The sequence below is a fragment of the Muscardinus avellanarius genome, assembly GCF_963383645.1.
Source record: "Muscardinus avellanarius genome assembly, chromosome: 12".
Taxonomy (NCBI): domain Eukaryota; kingdom Metazoa; phylum Chordata; class Mammalia; order Rodentia; family Gliridae; genus Muscardinus; species Muscardinus avellanarius.
The window spans coordinates 102,502,409-102,522,461 of record NC_137798.1 but is presented as its reverse complement, the minus strand read 5'-3'; the positions used below and the strand labels follow the sequence as shown (position 1 = coordinate 102,522,461).

The following is a 20,053-nucleotide window of genomic DNA, read 5'->3' as shown; positions in this document are numbered from 1 at the left end:
AACAGCACTAACATGAACAGCGATTCTCAAAGGCTGACCAGGCACACTGGCACCATTCCTGTGCTGGAGAGACTGAGATGGAAGGGTCACAGGTTCAAGACCAGCCTCAGCAACATAGCAAGACCCAAGCAACTTGGCAAGACTGTTTCAAAATAAAATATAAAATAGGGCCAGGGATATAGCTCAGTCCCCAGTACCACACACACACACAAAGCCTCAGTCCTAAGCCGAAAGCATTAGCATCACCCAAGAACTTGTTAGAACTGGAAACCTCCGCCCTATCCACACCTGAGTCAAAACTAAGGTGGGACCCACCACCTGTGTCTCAAGCAGCCCTAGAGGTGTCTGCTCAGATCTGAAAACCACCCGTCTAGATATACCCCACACTGGGCATTTCGCAGCAGGAACCGGGGGAGTTGCAGCAGGAGAGGGCTCTGCCCTCTGTGGGTGCTTGGCAGGGTGGAGGGTCAGGCGCTGGGAAGGCTGGCCTCTGTTCAAAGCTGCCTCCAAAGCCCCAGGGGCCCGTTACATAACCACCCTCAAGGAAACAAGGGGCCGTGATGTTGGGGTGCCGAATGGGGCCATGGCTGGGATGAAGCTAGCGGACACTGCAGGTACAGGAAGTCAGTGCTCAACAAAAGCTCTTAGCAGGGGAAGGTGGGAGACAAGACTTGGCTTCTCCACCTTTTTCAGAGGGGTTCGTTTTCCTTCCAGTTTGAGCATTTCTTCCTGGATCCTTCCAGCGCTGACCCCCAACATGGCAAGCCCCTCTGCACTGGCTTGCACAGCGGGCTAATGCCAGCCTGGTACTGAACACTCTGCCCGGGAAGCCACCTGCAACATGCTCAGTCCATATGCAATGTTCCATCACTTTGTGTCCAGTGATCCTGCTGATAAGCTGGTTTCCAATGAGGCTCAGAGAAGCTAAGTGACTGCCCCAAGTTCAAACAGCCAAGACTAGAACCTGGTCTCCAGTCTCTGTGAACCTTCTAGTCAAACCTCCCAAGCAAGCCGGGCGTGGTGGCGACCGCTTGTAACCCCGGCATTCGGGAGGCTGAGACAAGAGGATAATGGTTCGCGGACAGCCTCAGCTACTTAGTGAGGCCCTTTGCAACTCAGTGAGACCCTGTTTCAAAATAAAGAATAAAAAATAGGGCAGGGGGTGGAGCTCGGAGGTAGAATGCCCCAGGTTCCATCCCCAGTACCGCAAACAAACAAAAAAAAAAGCAAGCAAACAAACCCTCCCAAGCATCTGCAAGGTATAAACAGAGGAGTGCCTTGGGGGACCAGAGGCTGCGAGCTCACTTGACGGTGGCAGCAGCTGGGGCTGTCAGGGACAGAGAAAGAGGACAGCCACCCAGATGAACCCAGCTGAGGGCAGAGGGACCCAGGTGAACAGGGTACAGTCACAGCTCCGCCGGGGCCTGGGGCACTGCTACATCAGGCTGATGCCATGGGCACAGTCCTGGATGCTGGCCGCACCCAGGCCCTCCCACAGCACTAAGCTGCGCGGTGCCAGGCAGAGGCAGCCCTCTCTGGAAACCCGACCTAGGCTGCTGTCTGAAAATGGCCTGGTGGGGGGCCGGTAGGGAGCCATGGGCTGTCCTGGCCCCCTTCCCCAGAGGGACCAGGACTCAGGTATGATGGAGGCGCCTGGGGGCAGAGGCATGGCAAGGCTCCCTACAGCAGGTGCTAAAGAGCAGCTCCTTGAACCTGTATCCCTATTTGCACAGGGACAGGGCCAAGTTGGGGAGCTGGTGAGGCCCAGTGCCCTTGAGACAGCCGGGGTTCCATCGTGGAATCAGATTCAGATAGTGGCTGTGTGTGACTTCTGGCCAGCGACAAGCTCTCTGGACCTAAGCCTCCACATCCGTAAGGTGAAGAGAGGTGTGGTCCAACACCTGCCTCCTACGAGGTATTAAAGTGGTGAGAAGCTGGGTGTGGTGGCACATGCCTGTAATCCCAGTACAGGAGGATCCCAGGTTTGAGGCCATCCTCAGAAGCTGAGCAGGACACTCAGCCTGGAGTGCTCTCTGCAAGACAGCTGCCAGGCTGGGTGAGCGGGGCCATTTTCTCTCCACTCTATTCATATGGAATAAACATAGGGAATTTGTGTGTGTGTGTGTTGGGGGGGGGGTACTGGGGATGGAATCTAGGGGCATTCTACCTCCAAGCTACACCCCCAGCCCTAATTTTATTCTTTATTTGTAAATAGGGTCTGCCTAAGTTGTGGAGGACCTCACTAAGTAGCTGATGCTGGCCTCAAACCTGTGGTCCTCCTGTCTGAGTCTCCCAAGTACTGGTATTACAAGTGTGTACCACCATACCCAGATGTAAACATAGGGATTTAAAAAATTACTTTAAGCCAGGTGTAGCCCCCAGCAGTCCTCGAATCCCCTCCGTAGGCCCGGCAGGGTGGGGGCTGAAGGCCTCTGCAAGCTGCAGGCCCGGCCCCTTCTCCCTGCCCAACCTCGCACTGTGGCCTGGCTCCCACGCAGTTGGGGGACAGAGAAGAGGCAAGACGGCATTTGTAAACAGCCACATTGTTGGCACAGTGCTGGTGACAAGTGTCAGCCATCTCACTGGCCCCACGGCCACAGGCACTCGAGGCGGGGCTGGAGGAACCAGACGTGGGGGAGCAGGGATGGAGATGACCACAGAGGTGGTCCTGGGGGTCCTAACACTGCCTTGTAGAGAGTGGACCAGGCCCACCCCCTGGGGCCAGGCGCTCAGAAGGGGTGGGTGGAAACTCTGCAGAGCATCATGGCCTCTGTCCTGGGAGCAGGAGAGGGTCAGACCCCGGGTTGCAGGAGGCCCTGCACCCTCCCTGAGCCGGAGCCAGGTCAGGATGACCAGGTGACTTCTCCATGACAGGCCTCTCCTGGGTACTCACCCCCTCCCGGGCAGGCTGACCCCGACACGGCAATGACGGCCACAGGGTACCCTGGGCCTGTCCATGTGAGCGGCTTCTCTTTGCCCCACACGATGCCATCCGGTCCTCTCCAGTGCCTCTGACCACTGGGCCGCAAGGCCGTGCTCTCTGGCCACACAGCCGCTTTTCTGGCACCTTGCACTCCTAGGCTGGACAGGAGGGCCCCTCCTGAGTCTGCTAGCCTGCCTCCTTAATGCACCCTGGGGCCATATCTGCCTTTGAAGGGTCCTGGTCAGATCACCTCTCTGCTGCTATGGGGGTTCTTGAGGTTAAAACAGAGCACCCTTAGCCGGGTGTGGTGGCACATGCTGGTAACCCCAGCATTTGGGAGGTGGAGACTGGAGGACCCCAGTTTGTCGACAGCCTCAGCTACTTAGCGAGCCCCTTCACAACTCAGTGAGACCCTTTTTTAAAAAAATTAATAAAATAGAAAAGACTACCAAAAAAAACCTAAAAAGTAGGGCTGGGGGTATAGCTCGGGGGTAGGATGCCCTTAGGTCTGCCGAGGACAAGGGGCAGACACAGGGGGCAGCGTGCCCGCACACACTGCCCACAGTCCCAACAGGCCAGCTCTGCAGGTCGGCCGCCTCTGGGGGCACCCTCCGCCATCCCGTGCGTGGTCACGGGCGCACAGGGGAGGCTGGATCGCCAGGCCTCACAGGCCTGCCTACGCGTCGGGGTCTTCATGGCTGCACACCACGCCTGCGTCCTCCTGGTGCTTGCAGTTGTGCGTGCCCACGCCGGCATGCGTGCACTCCAGCAGGCTGCGCTCGCTGCCCGCGCAGCGCACGTCGTCCAGCAGGATGGGCAGCGCGCGGCCCTCGCCGAACTCCGCAGCCTTGCTGGCGCGCACGGCGTACGCGAAGCCCAGCTGGCGGCACACCACGGCGGCGGCCTTGCTGTCCCAGCCGTCGTCGCACACGGTGCCCCAGCGTCCGCCCGCGAACACCTCCACGCGGCCACGGCCGGGCCTCTGGCCCGCGGGCCGCACCAGCCGCACCGCGCCGTTGGAGGGCGCCTGCATGGTGGTGCCCGGTCGTTCCCGCCGCCTCCCGCCGCCCCTTCGGCCCCCTGGCCGCTTGGTGGGCCGAGCCGGCCGCGGGGTGGGCGCTGGCCGAGCCGCAGAGGGGCGGCTGCGGCGGGGAGCCTTGGTGGGCGCTCGCGCTGTGGGCCGCGGGGTGCTCTCCGGTGTCCGGATGAACTCTGCAGAGGAAGAAGATGCGTCAGAGGAAGCCCCTGCAGCCGTTCATCTCCCACCCCACAGCTCCAGCGTGGACCCCGGAGAAGGCTGTCTTCGGTCAGCCCCTTCCCAGACCTTGAAGAAAGGGTGCCTGTTAGTAGGAACCAGGGTGCTCCCCAGGCCGCCCTGGCTGCCTAGAGCTGAGTACCCAGACGGGTTTCCAGTCATTCAGCAAACAGGACACTTGTCCTCCCAGTGGGCTGCCGGGGCTGCCTGGCCCCAGGGGCTGCCATCCTGCAAGACCCCAGAGTGCTGGGGGAGGCAGAGTCCCACCCTGAAACCTCTGAGCACAGTGGGCGGGAAGGACTGCCAGGAGGAAGGGGCCCTCTCTGCTTCCGGCCCAGGGTGTTTAGGGTGCAGACCCAAGGCCACAGATGGGCATGAAGTGCTGAGGGTCTTGGGCAGTCAGTGGCTGCAGGACGGGAACAGGACCCACCAGGAGGCCCTTGGTCAGGGTGAGTCTGTCCGCCAGCTTCTCGGGCCCCCATGGCAGCCCCGCACCGGTTACAGCTGGCTGTGGGACCTCTCAGGAAGCACATCCAGGCCTGCACCCGGCAGAGTGAAGCGGGACGGAGGGCCAGGTCCCCTGGCATGTCCACCCCACCACAGGGCCCGTGGGGACACTTGGGCCCAGTTCACCACAGGGGCCAGCCTCACTGTGCAGTAGGCCCGGTGCTCGGGCTCAGTGGGGGCCCTGCCTGGGGAGCAGGAAGCCCAAGCCCCCAGACTCTCCCAGCGGCTATGGGCAGAGTCCCGGGGCCACCAGCCCAAGTCCCTGAACCCACCTCACTTCAGCCAGCCCCACTTTGGATTTGCCAACCACCACCCCACTCTAGTCCCCACAGGACCTGGAGCACATTCCTGTCCTGAGGCCCGGGACACTAAATGACCCCTCTGTCCCAGCCAGGGCAGAGCCTGTCTGCCCGTGGCCCCAGCACCCAGCATGGGCGGCGCCTAACACCAGTGCCAGAGGCTGCTGAAGGAGGGAGCGGAAGCCTGCCAAGCCCCAAACCACCGCAGCCTGAGCGGCTTCCCAGACCCCGGCTCCTCCTCCCCCGCTCCCTCCCCGGGCATCCCTTCCCTGGAACTGGACACCCTCCCTCCCTGCTCCCCCCACACCTGGCCTGCCAGCTGGCGACCTGCCCGCAACACCTGCGCTGTGGACACCATTCCTTGGAGTGTTCTGTGGTTGTTTTGAAGTAGTCGCTGACCTGCTCCACCCAGGAGATTCTGTGGGACAACCCGAGAAGGCGAGGAGTGCAGCGGTCCTGCGGGCCATGCGTGGCTGGACAGAGGGGCGTCCTGCAGCTCGTGGCAGGACGAGGTCTGGCAGTACCCAGCCTATGTTCCCACTTAGCCTGGCCCACCCGGGGGGATCAGCTCCTCCACGCACACACCATTTCACACAGCCCAGGCCCCTGGGCAGCCAGTCTGGGCTTTCCTGACCAGTGAACCTTGAGGGTTTGCTCCCCATTTCCCAGGCCAATCCAAACAGAACCATCTATGGAAAACCAGCCCAGAGGCCCACCCCCAGACATCCCAGACATCCCTCCCTCTCTCTGCCCTGCCCAAGGACTCTGAGCATTCCCTGCCTGGGTACCTGTTCCTCCCTTGCCACATTCTGCCTGAGGCCTGCAGCCCCTGGGGCTCTGCCCACACCCTGGGGCCAGGTTTAAGCTGTGGCCAGTCAAGCAGAACTCACTGTAGTCCAAGTTCCAGCTACTTTATTTTATTTATTTATTTTGGCAGTACTGGGATTTAAACCCAGGGGCATTCTACCTTTGAGCTACACCCCCAGTCCTATTTTTTATTCTTTATTTTGAAACAAGGTCTCACTAAGTTGCAGAGGGCCTCACTATGTAGCTGAGGTTGGCCTCAAACTTGTGATCTTCCTGTCTCAGCCTCCCCAAGTACTGGGATTACAAGTGTGCACCACCACGTCCGGCTCCAGCCCCTTTAACAGAGTGTCTAATGTGTGCCAGGCACGGTGCTAGGCCCTGGGGCAATGGGTTCCCACTGAGGATGCGGGCCACGGGAGCCTCCCTCTCCACAGCTATCCCCGAGGCGGGCACTTACTTTCTTTGGGCACAAAGGGAATCAGGCGGCTCCTCACCGTCACCTGGACAGGCTGGATCTGGCACTGGCCCGGTGGCGCCCGTCTGCCAACGACACACAGGAGAGATAATGAGTCCCACCCTGGGAGCCCACCCTTGGGATGTCTGCGTGCCATCAGTCCTTCCCATGCGTGAGGGCAGGGAGGGAAAGACCAGGCAGGGGTGCACAAGAACGCCGGTGCAGGCCGGGCATGGTGGCGCACACTTGTAATCCCCATGCTTGGGAGGCGGAGACAGGAGGATCGTGCAGTTTCGAAGCCAGCCTTGCTGGCTTAAGAGACCCTGTTTCCAAATAAAATATAAAATAGTTCTGAGAGTGTAGCCTGGAGGTAGAAGGGTTCCATCCCCAGTACCACCAAAAATAAAAATAAAAAATAAAAAGAACACCGGTGCCAGGTGCCCGCTCCTGAGCACCTACTGTGTACCCTACAGCACGCCTGCACCCCTACCCCAGGGTTCTAAGAGCGCAGGCCCAGGACACCCAGGCCCCACAGTGGCCCTACGGTGGCCCACCAGGTGACCCCTCAGCTGCTGCCTGCTGAGAGCAGGGCCAGAGACTCAGTCTCTCCTGAGCCACTTCTGACTCGAGTAGTGGGCTTTGTGCCCCATCTGTGGTGTTCTGAAATGTCAGTCTTTCTTCTCTCCGCTCTGCCAGTCTGACTCTGGAAGGAGTGCCCAATTCCCGCTCCTGTTCTGGTCTCCAACCCGTGGGCCTTTGAGTGGCCTCTGGTTTCTAGATTTCTGGTGATGCTGGGCCTAGGGGAACCTGGGAAAGGCTAAGGCAGAGCCGGGCCAAGTGGTTCGTGCCTGCAATCCCTGTACTGGGGAGGCAGAGGCAGGAGGATCCGAGGGTTGGTTTGTTTGTTTGTTTGTTTGTTTTTGCGGTACTGGGGATGGAACCCAGGGGCATTCTACCTCTGAGTGACACCCCCACCTCTATTTTTAATTCTTTATTTTGGAACAAGGTCTCACTGAGTTGCAAAGGGCCTCCCAAAGTAGCTGAAGCTGTTCTCAAACCATGATCCTACCACGCCCGGCAGGATCCGAGGTTTAAAGCCAGCCTTAGCATCTTAGAATACCATCAACAACTTAGTGAGACCTTGTTTCTAAGTAAAAATAAATAGGGAGGTGGGGAGGGTATCCTGGAAGTAGAAGGCCCCTGGGATCAATCCCTAACACCACACACACACACACACACACACACACACACACACACACACACAGTTAAGGCAAGCTAGCTCATAAACCGGGAGGGAGAGAGAGGGAAGCCAGCCGGGGGCAGAGGGAACAGCAGGAGAGAATCATGAGAAGGGTTGCCAGGGTGTGTCGGTCTCCTTGAACACCCTCCGCAAGGAAGGGACAGAATTCCATTTTAATTAGTTTTTGGCTGCTGATCTGTGACTCTCTGAATGAGACCGGCCCTGTGTTCTTTGAATGGGACAGATCCTGTTCCCAGAGCGGCCCACGTGGGCCCAGAACCTCAATAGGGTCCCGTCAGCATCGGGTGGGAAGCGGCCACGTGAGCGGCCTCCAGACGGGCTTGGCAGAAGACGGGACACGGGCCTTTTCCCCCAGAGGCTGAAGAAACCCAACTCCGTACCCCCGCTACCCCCACCCTGCTTCTGGAAGCTGGAGGCTTCATGCTCTAGCCTTGAGATCACACCCACAGGCTGCAGGCAGGCTCGCCCGCAGGGGTTCTGTTTCTTAAGGAAATTATATTTTAAAATATCTATAAAAAATCGCTATGCAAAAGGGCCAGAGGTACAACAAAAAATGCCACAGTGGTTGTTGGGCGGTGAGGGATGCTGTGACCCCACCTTCCCCTTTCCAGTTCATTTTCTAAATGATGGGTCTGAGTCCTCTAAGCAGTCCGCGTGTACAGAGAAACACATTTATTCCAAACAGGGAGAATGAAAAGGTGAAGGGTCTTGGAGCAAGGGAACACTCTACCCCCATTCTGGCTCCTTCTAACCCCAAGACTTAGGTCTCTTGGGGTTCCCTGGCTCCATACACACAGGGACAGTAAGTCAGAGATGATGAGGCGTGCCTGGCGGCATCTGTCAAGAAAGAATAAGAAATAGGGCTGGGGGGTCGCTCGGAGATAGGATGGCCCTGTCTTCCATCCCCAGTACCAAAAAAAAAAAAATTAGATGTTCTATGTATGTGATGTTTCCTTAGAAAAGCACTCTTTAAAAAAAAAAAAAAAAAAAAAAAAAAACAAATGTAGAAATAACCTCAAATTCCAAGGAATGTGTAAGACAATTAAGGCTGGGTGACTCAGCAGAAAATGGCCACTTAAAACCATCCTTTTGAGGGTAAAGTTGCAGCATGGAAACGATTATACAGACTCAGGACCAAGTGAGCGACGCTGTCTGCACGTGGTCCAAGCACAAGGATAAGTCCTGGCGCGGCGGATGGAGAGGGATGGGACCCGGGGGACGGAAACGGAGGAGGGGAAGGAGACGTGCTCGTGTCTTTCTTGACAAAAAGTTATGTCATTAATTAATATATTTGTACTTAAAAAAAAAACCACTTTTGTTTCCTAGGACACCAGCGGAAGAGTCGAAGAGGACTCGGGGAGGAGAGGGGGAGCAAAACTTGATGGGGAAAGCGGTTCAAAGAATGTCCCGTCCCTGCATGGCGGCCTCAGTACCGACCTCACTAACGTGTACGGAAAGGAGGGGAACAGTGTGGGACACAGAGAAAAGTATACCCAGGGGCGTGTGCAGACGTGTATGCTTGGAATACCTTGAATCTCACCATGATTTATAATCACGAGGCACTGGTAAAAATAGAAAAAAATACAATTTTGAATCAAGAGCTGGGCGTGTTGGCACACACTTGTAATTCCAGAATCTGGGAGACTGAGACAGGAGGATCGCAGTTAGCTGACAGCCTCAGCTACTTAGTGAGGCCCTCTGCAACTCAGTGAGACCCTGTTTTGAAATAAAGAATAAAAAATAGGGCTGGGAGTGTAGCTCGGAGGTAGAATGCCCCTGGGTTCCATCCCCAGTACCGCAAAAAAAAAAAAAAAAAAAATTTAGAAAAAAAAAAAAAAAGCCCAGTGTGGTAAACAAGGAAAATCTGAGAAGCTGTGGCAGACCAGAGACCAGAGGAAGCTAAGGAGACATGATGACATGATGACTAAATGCAATGTCGGGTCCGAGAGAAGACACTGGAATAGAAAAAGGAAGGAGGGAAACACTAGAAGAAAATCCTTTTCAAAAAGAATAGAGAGCTTAATAGTAACGTACCAGTCCCGCTTTGTTAATTGCTGCGAACGTTCCAGGATCCGGTAAGATGTTAGGAGGGGCACTGGGTAAGGGGTATACAGGAAACTTTATCTCTGCAACCTCTCTGTAAATCTAAACCTCTTCTAAACTTTAAAAACTTGTTGAAGTGCACTGAGTGCTTCAGGACTTTTCTACACCTAGCGTAGCTCCAAGTTTAGGGTAACTATAAGGTAGAGTAGAAGAAATAAAAAAACAGAGGCAGAAAAAGAAAAAGAGAAATATAGATTGTGTGTGTGTGTGTGTGTGTGTGTGTGTGTGTGTGTGTGTGTGTTACTGGGGATGGAACCCAGGGCCATTCTACCTCTGAGCTATACCCCCAGCCCTATTTCTTAGTCTTTATTTTGAAAGAGGGTCCCACTGAGTTGCAGAGAGTCTCACTAAGTAGCTAAGGCTGGCTGCGAACCTGTGATTTCCTGTCTCAGCCTCCCCAGTACTGGGGTTTCAAGCGTGCGCTACCACGCCCGGCTAGAAATAGAGATTTAATATAAAATACTGGTGCTTGAGTTCTTAATTCCTTTCCTCCCCAAGCCAGTTCTCGCTCCCATCTCTATCTCTCCCCAATTCCTGGGAAATCTGTAAGTCTTAGGCTAAACTGAAAATCATAATTACCCTGTGCACTATTAATAAGACAGACACAGTATCTTCAGAAACCTACAATTTGGGGGACATTCCAGCTTGTGTGTGTGTGTGTGTGTGTGTGTGTGTGTGTGTGTGTGTGTGTGTGTGTGTTACTAGGGATGGAACCCAGGGGCTTTTCTACCTCCAGGCTACACTCCCAGACCTATTTTATGTTTTATTTGAAACAGGGTCTCACTCAGTAGCTGAGGCTGGCTTGGAACCCGTGCGATCCTCCTGTCTCGGCCTCCCAAGCACGGGGATGACAAGCGTGCGCCACCACGCCCGGCTCCATTCCAGCTTATTTGCTGCTCAGATGATGGAGACCAGAATCATCCTAAGCGTCTAGTAAATGACCCGGCCACCATAAACCAGCTTGCGGGCGCTGGACTGATGCCAACCTCACTACCTTCCCATACCCGCTTTCACCAAATCTCCTTTTTGCAGCACTGGGGATGGAACCCAGGGGCATTCTACCTCCAAGCTACACCCCCAGCCATATTTTTAATTCTTTATTCTGCAACAGGGTCTCACTAAGTTGCAGAGGACCTCACATAAGTAGCTGAGGCTGGCCACAAGCCTGTGATCCTCCTGTCTCAGCCTCCCAAGTACTGGGATTACACGTGTGCACCACCACGCCCGGCTCCAAGTCTCCTTTAAAAGATGAACCATGGCCCTCTAAGCACATCTCTCACTCTGAGGATGGCTCACACGCTCCCTTCAGTGGATATTTCTTGCTTTCCTGAATAGATCTGTCGCTGACTGGCTGCTGCTGAAATTTTTTTCCCGCCAGGTAAGCCAAGGACCCTGCCAGTCCCGACCGGCCTTCCTCCGTTTCCCTCTGGGAACTTCTCATTGGGGTTCTCCAGGGGTCTGCCAAACGAGCAGATCCCTCCAGTGGGACTTGGGCTTCATGCTGGAGACAAGACAAGTGGGGACTGCTCCAGATGGTAAGCGGGGGCCCCTGGGTTCAAACTACAGTACCACCCTCCCCCCAAAAATATCCAAAGGCTGAGAAAGATCTTTAGAACATTCCCAAGCCTCTACTCCATGTGTGCCACTCCTGGGCCTGGGCCTTCTGGACCACCTGTCATGGAGACTCCTAGACAGGTGGGGGATAGCTATGTGGCTGGGAAATACAAGTGTGAGTGATAAGGAGGAGGAGGAGGGACCAGCCAGGGCTGAGGGATGGGGGGAGGGCCGGGGAGGGCACTGGAGGCAGCCAGGGGCTTAGGACAGGGCTCCCGAGCCCGCCACCTGGGCCCGCGCTGGCCCCGGCACTTGACTTTCAAGGTCTGTGCTCATTTCTGCCCCCACCGAATGGGCAGCTTAGAATCCCTGAGTTACGCATGGAGGGCGTCCAAGTAATGGCCTCCCACCTAGAGGTGAAGGTGGAGATGGAGTGGGGCAGCAGGAGGGGCTCTGAGAGGCCCAGGACCCTCGCCAGGAACCTCAGGCTCAGCTGGGGACGAGGAGATTGGGGATCTGGGAGGTGTCCCAGGGGTGAGGGGGGCTGGAGGCTGCGGGGGGGGTCCCAAAAATAAGGAAAAGGGGGCGTAGCAGACAGGAGAAAAGCGGCGAGGGGCGAGGGGCGGGCAGGAATCCTCTGCTGCAGGCCCGGAGCTCCATCTCAGAGCTGAGCTTGCGGCAGGCAGACCCCACTCTCATGCTGCGGCAGCTGCCCCTCCCCAGTCATCACAGTCACCTCTCTGGGCCTCAGTGCTCTCATGTGAGAAATGGGGCTGCTCACTCGGTGGGGGACAACATCGTGGAGGGAGCGCTCCTGGCAGACAGGAGGAACTCTGTAGGACTCACCTGGAGGGGTCGATCATTTTGTAGATAACCCCGTGCGCAGCTGTGGCACTTGGCACACCCGTGGACAGGAAGTACAGCTCCCCTTTGGACAGCGAACAGGGCGACAGATGAGCAGGTGGCCTGGGGGAGGGCCTGCCCCGCCCCAGCCCGGGGACCCTCGGGCTCGGAGGTGACCAGTCTCCGCAGGCCCCAAGGCGAGTGTCCACTCCCAAAACTGCAGGCTGGAGCCGGGGGAGGTGTCTGGACATATGCATGGACCTCTGCAGCACAGTCCTGGGGGTCCCCCATCTAGCTCCACTCAGGCTCTGACCCCCACTCCCCCTCCTTCCCAGTGGCCCAGCCCACCCCGGCCCTGCCTGGGCTCGTGCCCAGCACCCACACCTCTGGGCATGCGTGGGTCCTTGGCCAGCTCCCCACTTATTGCCTCCTGGGCAGTCCACAGGTACCTGGCTTTCTGGGCTTCGGCTCCTTCATCTTTTTTTATTTTTATTTTTCTTTATAGTATTGGGGATGGAAGCTAGGGGCATTCTATCTCTGAGCTACACTCCCAACCCTATTTTTTATTCTTTCATTATTATTAGTAGTATTAGTATTATTAGATGCTGGGAATGGAACCCAGGGGCGTTCTACCTCCAAGTTACACCCCCAGTCCTATTTTTTATTCTTTTTTTTTTCTTTTTTCTTTATTTATTTAATTTTGGTGGTACTGGGGATGGAACCCAGAGGCATTCTACCTCTGAGCTATACCCCCAGCCCTATATTTTTATTCTTTTATTTTGAAACAGGGTCTCACTGAGTTGCAAAGGGCCTCACTAAGTAGCTGAGGCTGTCTGCAAACCACGATCCTCCTGTCTCAGCCTCCCGAATGCTGGGATTACAAGCATGTGCCACCAGGCCCAGCTTATTCTTTATTTTGAAAAAGGGTCTCATGAAGTTGCTGAGGGCCTTACTAAATAGCTGACACTGTCTGTGAACCTGTGATCTTCCTGTCTCAGCCTCCCAAGCACTGGGATTACAAGCGTGCGCCACTACACCTGGCTTAGCCTCCTCATTTTTATTTTTATTTATTTATTTATTTTCAATACTGGGGATGGAAATTAGGGGTATTCTACCTCCGAGCTACACCCCAGCCCTATTTTTTAAATTCTTTTATTTTGAAACAGGGTCTCACTAAATTTCAAAGGGCCTCACTAAGGAGCTGAGGCTGTCTGCGAACCCCGATCCTCCTGTCTCAGCCTCCCAAGGACTGGCATTACAAGTGTGCACCACCAGGCCCGGCTTGGCTTCCTCATCTTTAAATGGGCATGCCACACGGGGCTGTCCAGGGAGAGCAGAGTGCACACTCGATACATATGTGTCAGCTGTTGGCATCGGAGGCTGGACCCTGCCTACTGACCAGCAGCGGGTGACCAGCAGGAGTTCCGGCACTGGCCAGTCCCTCCACCTCAAGAACCCCCAACAGCACGTGATGCCCGCTCAGCCATGCCCTCTGCCTCTTGGGGCTGCGGTGAGAATGTGGTAGTGATCTGAGCCATGAGACGAGGTGCCCAGGTCGCTCTCGGGATCAGCTCCCTCTGCTTTCCCCATCTCGTCCTACTCCCCCCAGCCCCTGCCACCGCAGGCCCAGGAAATGGGCTTTATTATTCCCATCGTACAAAGAAGAAACAGAGGTTCAGAGGTTCAAAAAGGTCAAGCTGGGGAGAGGTAAAGGCAGGCCCAGGATTCAGCAAAGTCCACTACCCTGTCCTCACACCAGGAGAGGGTATCTGGTGACTTGGAGCCCAGGCAGGAGCCCAATGTGATGGTTCAGTCATACCAAGACCTCTGTCCCTGTAAGAGGACAGCAGAGAACTGCTCCAGGTCTGGGTGCGGGGTGGGGTGTCCCCAAGGAGAGGCTGAGACAAACAGGGAGGATCTTAGAAGAAAGCAAGTTGCTGCAGACAGCAGCAGGCAGGGAGGGCTGCAGGGCAGAGGGGTCTGAGAAGCAAGGGGAGGAAAGTGGGGTGGGGGGTCTGCAAATGGGAAGACACTGAGGGGTTGCTGGTGTAACTGGGGTGGACCCAGCAGTGATGGGCCCAGGGGATGAGGAGGGCAGGGGCCAATGGTCCCTGGTCCAGGAACAGCCCCACTTGGAGAAGGAGGTGGAGGTCCCCCTGGGGACCTCTGCAGGAATGGCAGGGTGGGGTGCTGGCAAAATGTCCCTGCTGGAGTCTAGGGGGCAGCAGCCCTGGGCCACCTGCTTCCCTCTGGCCTCTTTCTGAGAGGACCTGGGAAGGCCGCTCGGGCCATCAGAGGCCAGCCCCTGCATGCGCTGCCCCGGCCTGAATGCCCTTCTCCCTGTCTTCACCTGGTCCACCAACATTAAGGCCCCTATCTGCTCACCCTCGTCCCTGGGCGTGAATCATCAGCCTCAGTTTCCCCATGTGTAAAGGGCAGGGTTGGGGTGGGCAAACATGGTGACGCCCTATAGCCCTGGTCTGCTGTGAGCTGGTCCCCTGGACCCTAAGCCTGCACAGGGACCCCTCTCACTCTGCCCAGCCCGCCCAGGGGCCACCTTGGTCTCTGCTGGGAGGACACTGGGCCAGCAGAGGCCCTTGTTTTGTTGTACACAGGTGGTGAAAAACCAAGTAGGGGGTCTGGAGCGGATCTAGGAGTGGGCAAGGCTGCTTTGCATGGGACCCTGGCACTGCTACCTTCAGGGGCCAGATCTGTCCCTAGGCTGGCCGGCTCACTGGCGCCTCCTCCTGGGATCTGCCAGCCAGAGGGCTGAGGAAGGGCCCCTTGGGAACTGGGCCTTCCTTCTAGGCCCTGCATCTGTGGGCAGGAGGGGAGCCACTGCTTCTAAAAGACGTTAACCTCCTGCTGAACAAAAGAAAGGGCTTTCAGGGGCCCAGGGGGCTTGAGATGGCAGCGGGGCTGGGGCTGTCCCTTTGAAAAGTCAGATTCTGACTGGGGGTGGGGGAGGTTGGTTCAACAAAGGTTTCCCAGACCCTGGGGGCTCTGGGCCCCAGCCCTGCAGGGGACTCACCTCAAAGGCCTCCCCCAGTGGCGTTGCCTAGAAACCCCAACAAGCATCCACCAGGGCCTGCTGGGGGCCCCTCGCCTTTTATTGGGGAACAGTCTCGGGGCCAAGGACAAAGGCAGGAGACTGGAGCAGGCTCCTCATGATCCCCGCCCATTCTGCTCACTGCACTGAAAACTCAAGTGCCTGAAGTGGTGCCCACCACCGAGTGAGGAGGCTGTGTCCACCCACTTTGAAATTCCCAGGTGGCTACAGAAAAGGGCCCAAGTACATCTGCCATGGGATCCCAGGGAGGTCCTCTGTCTCCACCTGCCTGCATTTCCACATTCCAGATCCTTCCTCTGGACTCTCACCCTGTTGTCACTAGCCCTCACAGTGACCCTTCCAAGGTGGGGGAAGGCAGGGGTCCACTACCCCCAATTTCCAAATGAGGAAGTGGAAGCTCAGAGAGACCACCCTGGCCCAAGGATGCACAAGCAAGGTCTCAGGTCCACTGAATGCTCCCTCCCCAGCTGGGGGGGGGGCTTTTCAGGCCTGAGACCTCATGCTTGTATCAGAGGCCAAGACCATGGCGGGAGCCCTGGGCACTGGCAGCTCCGATGGAGAGGTCTCAAGAATGCTCACCGGCCTCATCCTCTGCAAAAGAGATGATGTGTGGGTAGTAGTTGTTGATGAGACCTGGGAATGCACAGGTCTGGCCACGGCCCATGCAGATCTCACTGTATTGCCACTGGTTTGTCCCCGGCTTTTCTCGGAGGGACATTAGACGCCTACAATGGAAGATAAACTGTGAGGTCATCCCTGGCATAGTAACAGAGGAGTCTACTCACCCATCCACCCATCTACCCACTCATCCATCCACCCACCCATCCATCCACCCATCCACCACCTGCCCACTTATCCATCCATCCATCCACCCCCCACTCATCCATCCATCCATATCCACCCACCCATCCACCCATCTACCCACAATCCATCATCCATCCATCTACCCGCCCATTCATCATCCACCCACTCATCCATCCATCCATATCCACCCACCCATCCACCCATCTACCCACTCATCCATCCACCCACCCATCCATCTACCCATCCACCTACCTGCCCACTTATCCATCCATCCATCCATCCATCCATCCATCCATCCATCCACCCACTCATCCATCCATCCACCCACCCATTCATCCATCCATCCATCCACCCACTCATCCATCCATCCATCCATCCATCCACCCACCCATCCATCCACCCACCCATCCATCCATCCACCCACCCATCCATCCATCTACCCACAATCCATCATCTATCCATCTACCCGCCCATTCATTATCCACCCACTCATCCATCCATCCACCCATCCATCCATCCATCTATTCTTCCATCCACCTACCCACCAATCCATCCATCTACCCATCCATCTATTTATTCATCTATCCACTCATTCATCCATCCATCCACCCACCCATATATACATCCATACACCCACCCACCCACTCATCCATCTATTCATCCACCCATCTACCATCCACCTATCCACCCACTGATCCATCCTCCATCCATCCATCCATCCCTCCATCCACCCACCCACTGATCCATCCTCCATCCATCCATCCATCCATCCATCCATCCATCCACCCATCCACCCAAACATACATCCATATACCCATCCACCCACCCATCTATCCACCCAGTCATCCATCCATCCATTCATCCACCCATTCATCCATCCACCCACCCATTGACCCACACACCCACCCACCCACCCATTCATCCATCTACCCACCCATTGACCCACCCACCCACCCGCCCATTCATCCATCTACCCACCCATTGACCCACCCACCCACCCGCCCATTCATCCATCTACCCACCCATTGACCCACACACCCACCCACCCACCCATTCATCCATCTACCCACCCATTGACCCACACACCCACCCACCCATTTATCCATCTACCCACCCACTGACCCACCCACTGACCCACACACCCACCCACCCGCCCATTCATCCATCCACTCATCTATTCATTCAAGCAACTAGGACCACATGTAATTTTCAGGGCCCAGTACAAAATGAGCATGCAGGGTCCCTTGTCCAAAAAGTATTAAGAGTTTCAGAATGCTGAGGAGAGCATTAAGCCAAGTGTGTAGGCCCTTCTCCACTGGGGCCAGGTGATTGCATACATTATGTATCCATACATTGGGATGGTGTCATCTTCACTGAGCACCTAACAGAGAGATCCCAGGATAAATGAGGCCAGCTCAGTTCTGCCCCTTTGCTCAGCAGAGCCCCTGGTTAGTGGGAGGCACAACACTTCTGAGAGTCAACTTCCAATCAGCCCCTGAGGCTGGCACCCAAGAGTGCATGCCTGGTTAGCAGGGCCTGTGTTTCAGAGCAGAGCTGGGGCTGGGCCATCCTAGAACATGCCCATCTTGTCCAACTCCCCCTCTGCCTCTCAATCACTTACAGATGCCCCCTGGCCCTGCTCAGGCATTGCCCCCTCTGGAAGGCCCTGACTGCACCTGCACTGGGCTCCCAGCACTGGCACAGGCTCTCTGAGGTGGCGCTGCCATGGCTTGATGCAAGGCATCCTTCACCTCAGAGGCCCTGACCCCAGCACAATGCCTGACCCAGCAGAGGAGCTTGGGAAACGTTAGCAAAACTAGTCAAATTTCTGTGGCCTGAGAATTTGGCAATGCCTGGGGAAGGAAAACGGGGATAAGAACAAAGGCTTCATCTAGACCCATTTTCTGGATGGGGAGGCTGACTCCAAGGAAGGGCGTCTCCAAGGGCTGGCAGAAGGAGCCAGGCCTGGGTTCTCTCTCAGCTCCAGGCTACAGAACACAAGGTCAGCAGCCTCCCAGAGGCGAAGTTCAGCCATCCTCCCAGGGCGGGAATAAAGAACCGCCATAGCTACGCCGATGAGCACCTTCTAGCTGGGACATGCTGCGTATGACTTAACTTCCTAACTGATTCTGTTCTCAAGATAACACTAGGTTGACAACTCTCCAGGTCACCAGCGGAAGTGGGACCTCGGCCATCTCCACTCCACATCTCTCATTTTACTTACTTATTTGTATGCAATACCGAGAATAAACCGAGGGCCTTACACATGCCAGGCAAGCACTCTACCACTGAGCTGTACCCCGGCCCCCGCTGCACTCCTCAGCACCGAGTGCCAGGGCGTACGGCTCCCCGAGCTCCCTGGTCCTCAGTTTTCTCCTCTGTAAGATGACAAGGGGGTCACTGAAGACAGAGCTGGACTCCCAGAGGCTCAGGGGGCATCTTCCTTCCCCCTGCTAGTCCATCTGGGGTGTGATTTATCCTCACACACACACCAGCCATGTCTCAGTGACCGGTGGGAGTGCACTGTTCTGGAGCACAGGACTGGGACAGGCGGGCTGCCTGGACCACAGTGGTCAGGTGTGGACAGCAGTCTCAGCTCTGCTCCTCCAGCAGGGCCACCTTGGGTGGGCCGCTGGCCTGAGTTTCCCAGCCTGTGTACGGAGGCTTGGACCAATGATCCCTGCATCCCTGGCTCTGGGTCCCCCCAGTGGGTGAAGGACAGGTCCTGGCCTCCCAGGAGCAAGGTATCCCTGGATGTAGGTGTTTTGTCTTTCTCTCCTGCCCCTACCCATCAGAAGGGCTGACAGCTCAGGAGCCCAGACATGGCACCTGCTCTAAGGGAAGGGCCTGAGGGTCTGCACTGCACCCCATCTGGGGCGCCTGGGGCAGTCAGCAAGGCTCGGGAGGCCTCATGGGCAGGGTCTGCTGTTTCCGAAGATGTCACTCCCACTTCCTGCCTGAGGAAGAGGCCTGTCTGGCCCACACCTGAGGGCCCTGTCAGAACACATGTGCACCTGCACACACACACACACACACACACACACACACACACACACACACTCCCGGGGAGAGAGGCAGAGGCAGCAGTGGCCAGGGGCACCTACCCACTCATGAAATCGCCAAAAATGTAGAGGCCGTTCAGGTTGGGGTACTCACAGCCCCGGTACACGTAGCCCCCTGTGACTGACTTGCCCATCTTGTGTGGGTAGGCAAAGATGGGCAGGACGTCGTCTGTAGGAGTGAGGAGGGCAGGGGTGAGCCCAGGGCGGCCAGTTCACCCTCCAGGTCCCTGGGAGCCGACCCTCCCCCAGTGAAGCGTCGTGGGCAGCGGGGCTGAGGCCACACATGCGCTGTGTGTGGGTGGAGGGAGGAGGGTGCTCAGCGCACCAAGCCGTGGGGTGCATTGCAGGGGTGCAGGGTGGGGAGAGAGACAAGGGAGATGGGAGGCCCCCAGGCACCTGGAGGTTGGGGGGGGGCTGGTGCACAGCCTATGGGGATGGGGAGGAAGGGGCAGAGATGGACGGAGAGATGCCCAGGAGGGGAATGCGGTCACCGAGGGAGGCGTTGGCGCACAACTTGCGGTCGTAGCACTCGAAGCCCTCGCGGGCGCGCCAGCCATAGTTGCGGCCGCGCTCCACCAGGTCCACCTCCTCGAACTTGTTCTGGCCCACGTCGCCGCAGAAGAGGCGCCCGCGGCCGGCGCCCGACACCGGGTCGCCGCGGTCGAAGGAGCAGCGCCACATGTTGCGCACGCCCAGGGCATAGACCTCGGGCCGCGCAGCGGGATCGTCCACAAAGGGATTGTCGCGCGGGATGCGGTAGGGCAGGCCGCGCTCGGTGCCATCCACGTCAATGCGCAGCACCTTGCCCAGCAGTGCCGACCTGCGGGCGATGGACAGAGGCTCAGGGTCCCCGCACCAGGGCGCCACGTGGGCCCGCCGGGCAGGTGCAGAGTGAGCCTGGGCTGGGCTGGAGACCCTGGGTGCCCGCCCTCCGCAGCCGGTTGCAGTGGGAGACCCCGTTCATCCCTTCAGTGTGGCTGAGTTCTTACTGGGCACCAAGCCCTGGTCCAAGTACCCGGCCTGTCATGGACTGCAGCACTGTCATAGCAACCAAACTTTTATTTTTTAATTTATTTTTATTTATTTTGTAGTACTGGGGATGGAACCCAGG

At 56.9% G+C, this 20,053-nt stretch overlaps 1 protein-coding gene across 1 annotated transcript in view; it reads right to left on the bottom strand.

Moving 5' to 3' along the window:
* Positions 1–3,599: 3,599 nt before the first annotated feature.
* Positions 3,600–20,053, bottom strand: part of HHIPL1 (HHIP like 1) — a gene marked incomplete at both ends in the record, with an annotated part of 32,943 nt that continues 16,489 nt past the window's right edge. Inside the window, 6 exons of the mRNA XM_080707227.1 lie at positions 3,600–4,135; positions 6,249–6,331; positions 12,010–12,091; positions 15,656–15,801; positions 18,985–19,111; positions 19,434–19,762. Coding sequence (XP_080563353.1) covers positions 3,600–4,135; positions 6,249–6,331; positions 12,010–12,091; positions 15,656–15,801; positions 18,985–19,111; positions 19,434–19,762 — 1,303 coding nt within the window. The remainder of the gene's footprint in view (positions 4,136–6,248; positions 6,332–12,009; positions 12,092–15,655; positions 15,802–18,984; positions 19,112–19,433; positions 19,763–20,053) is intronic.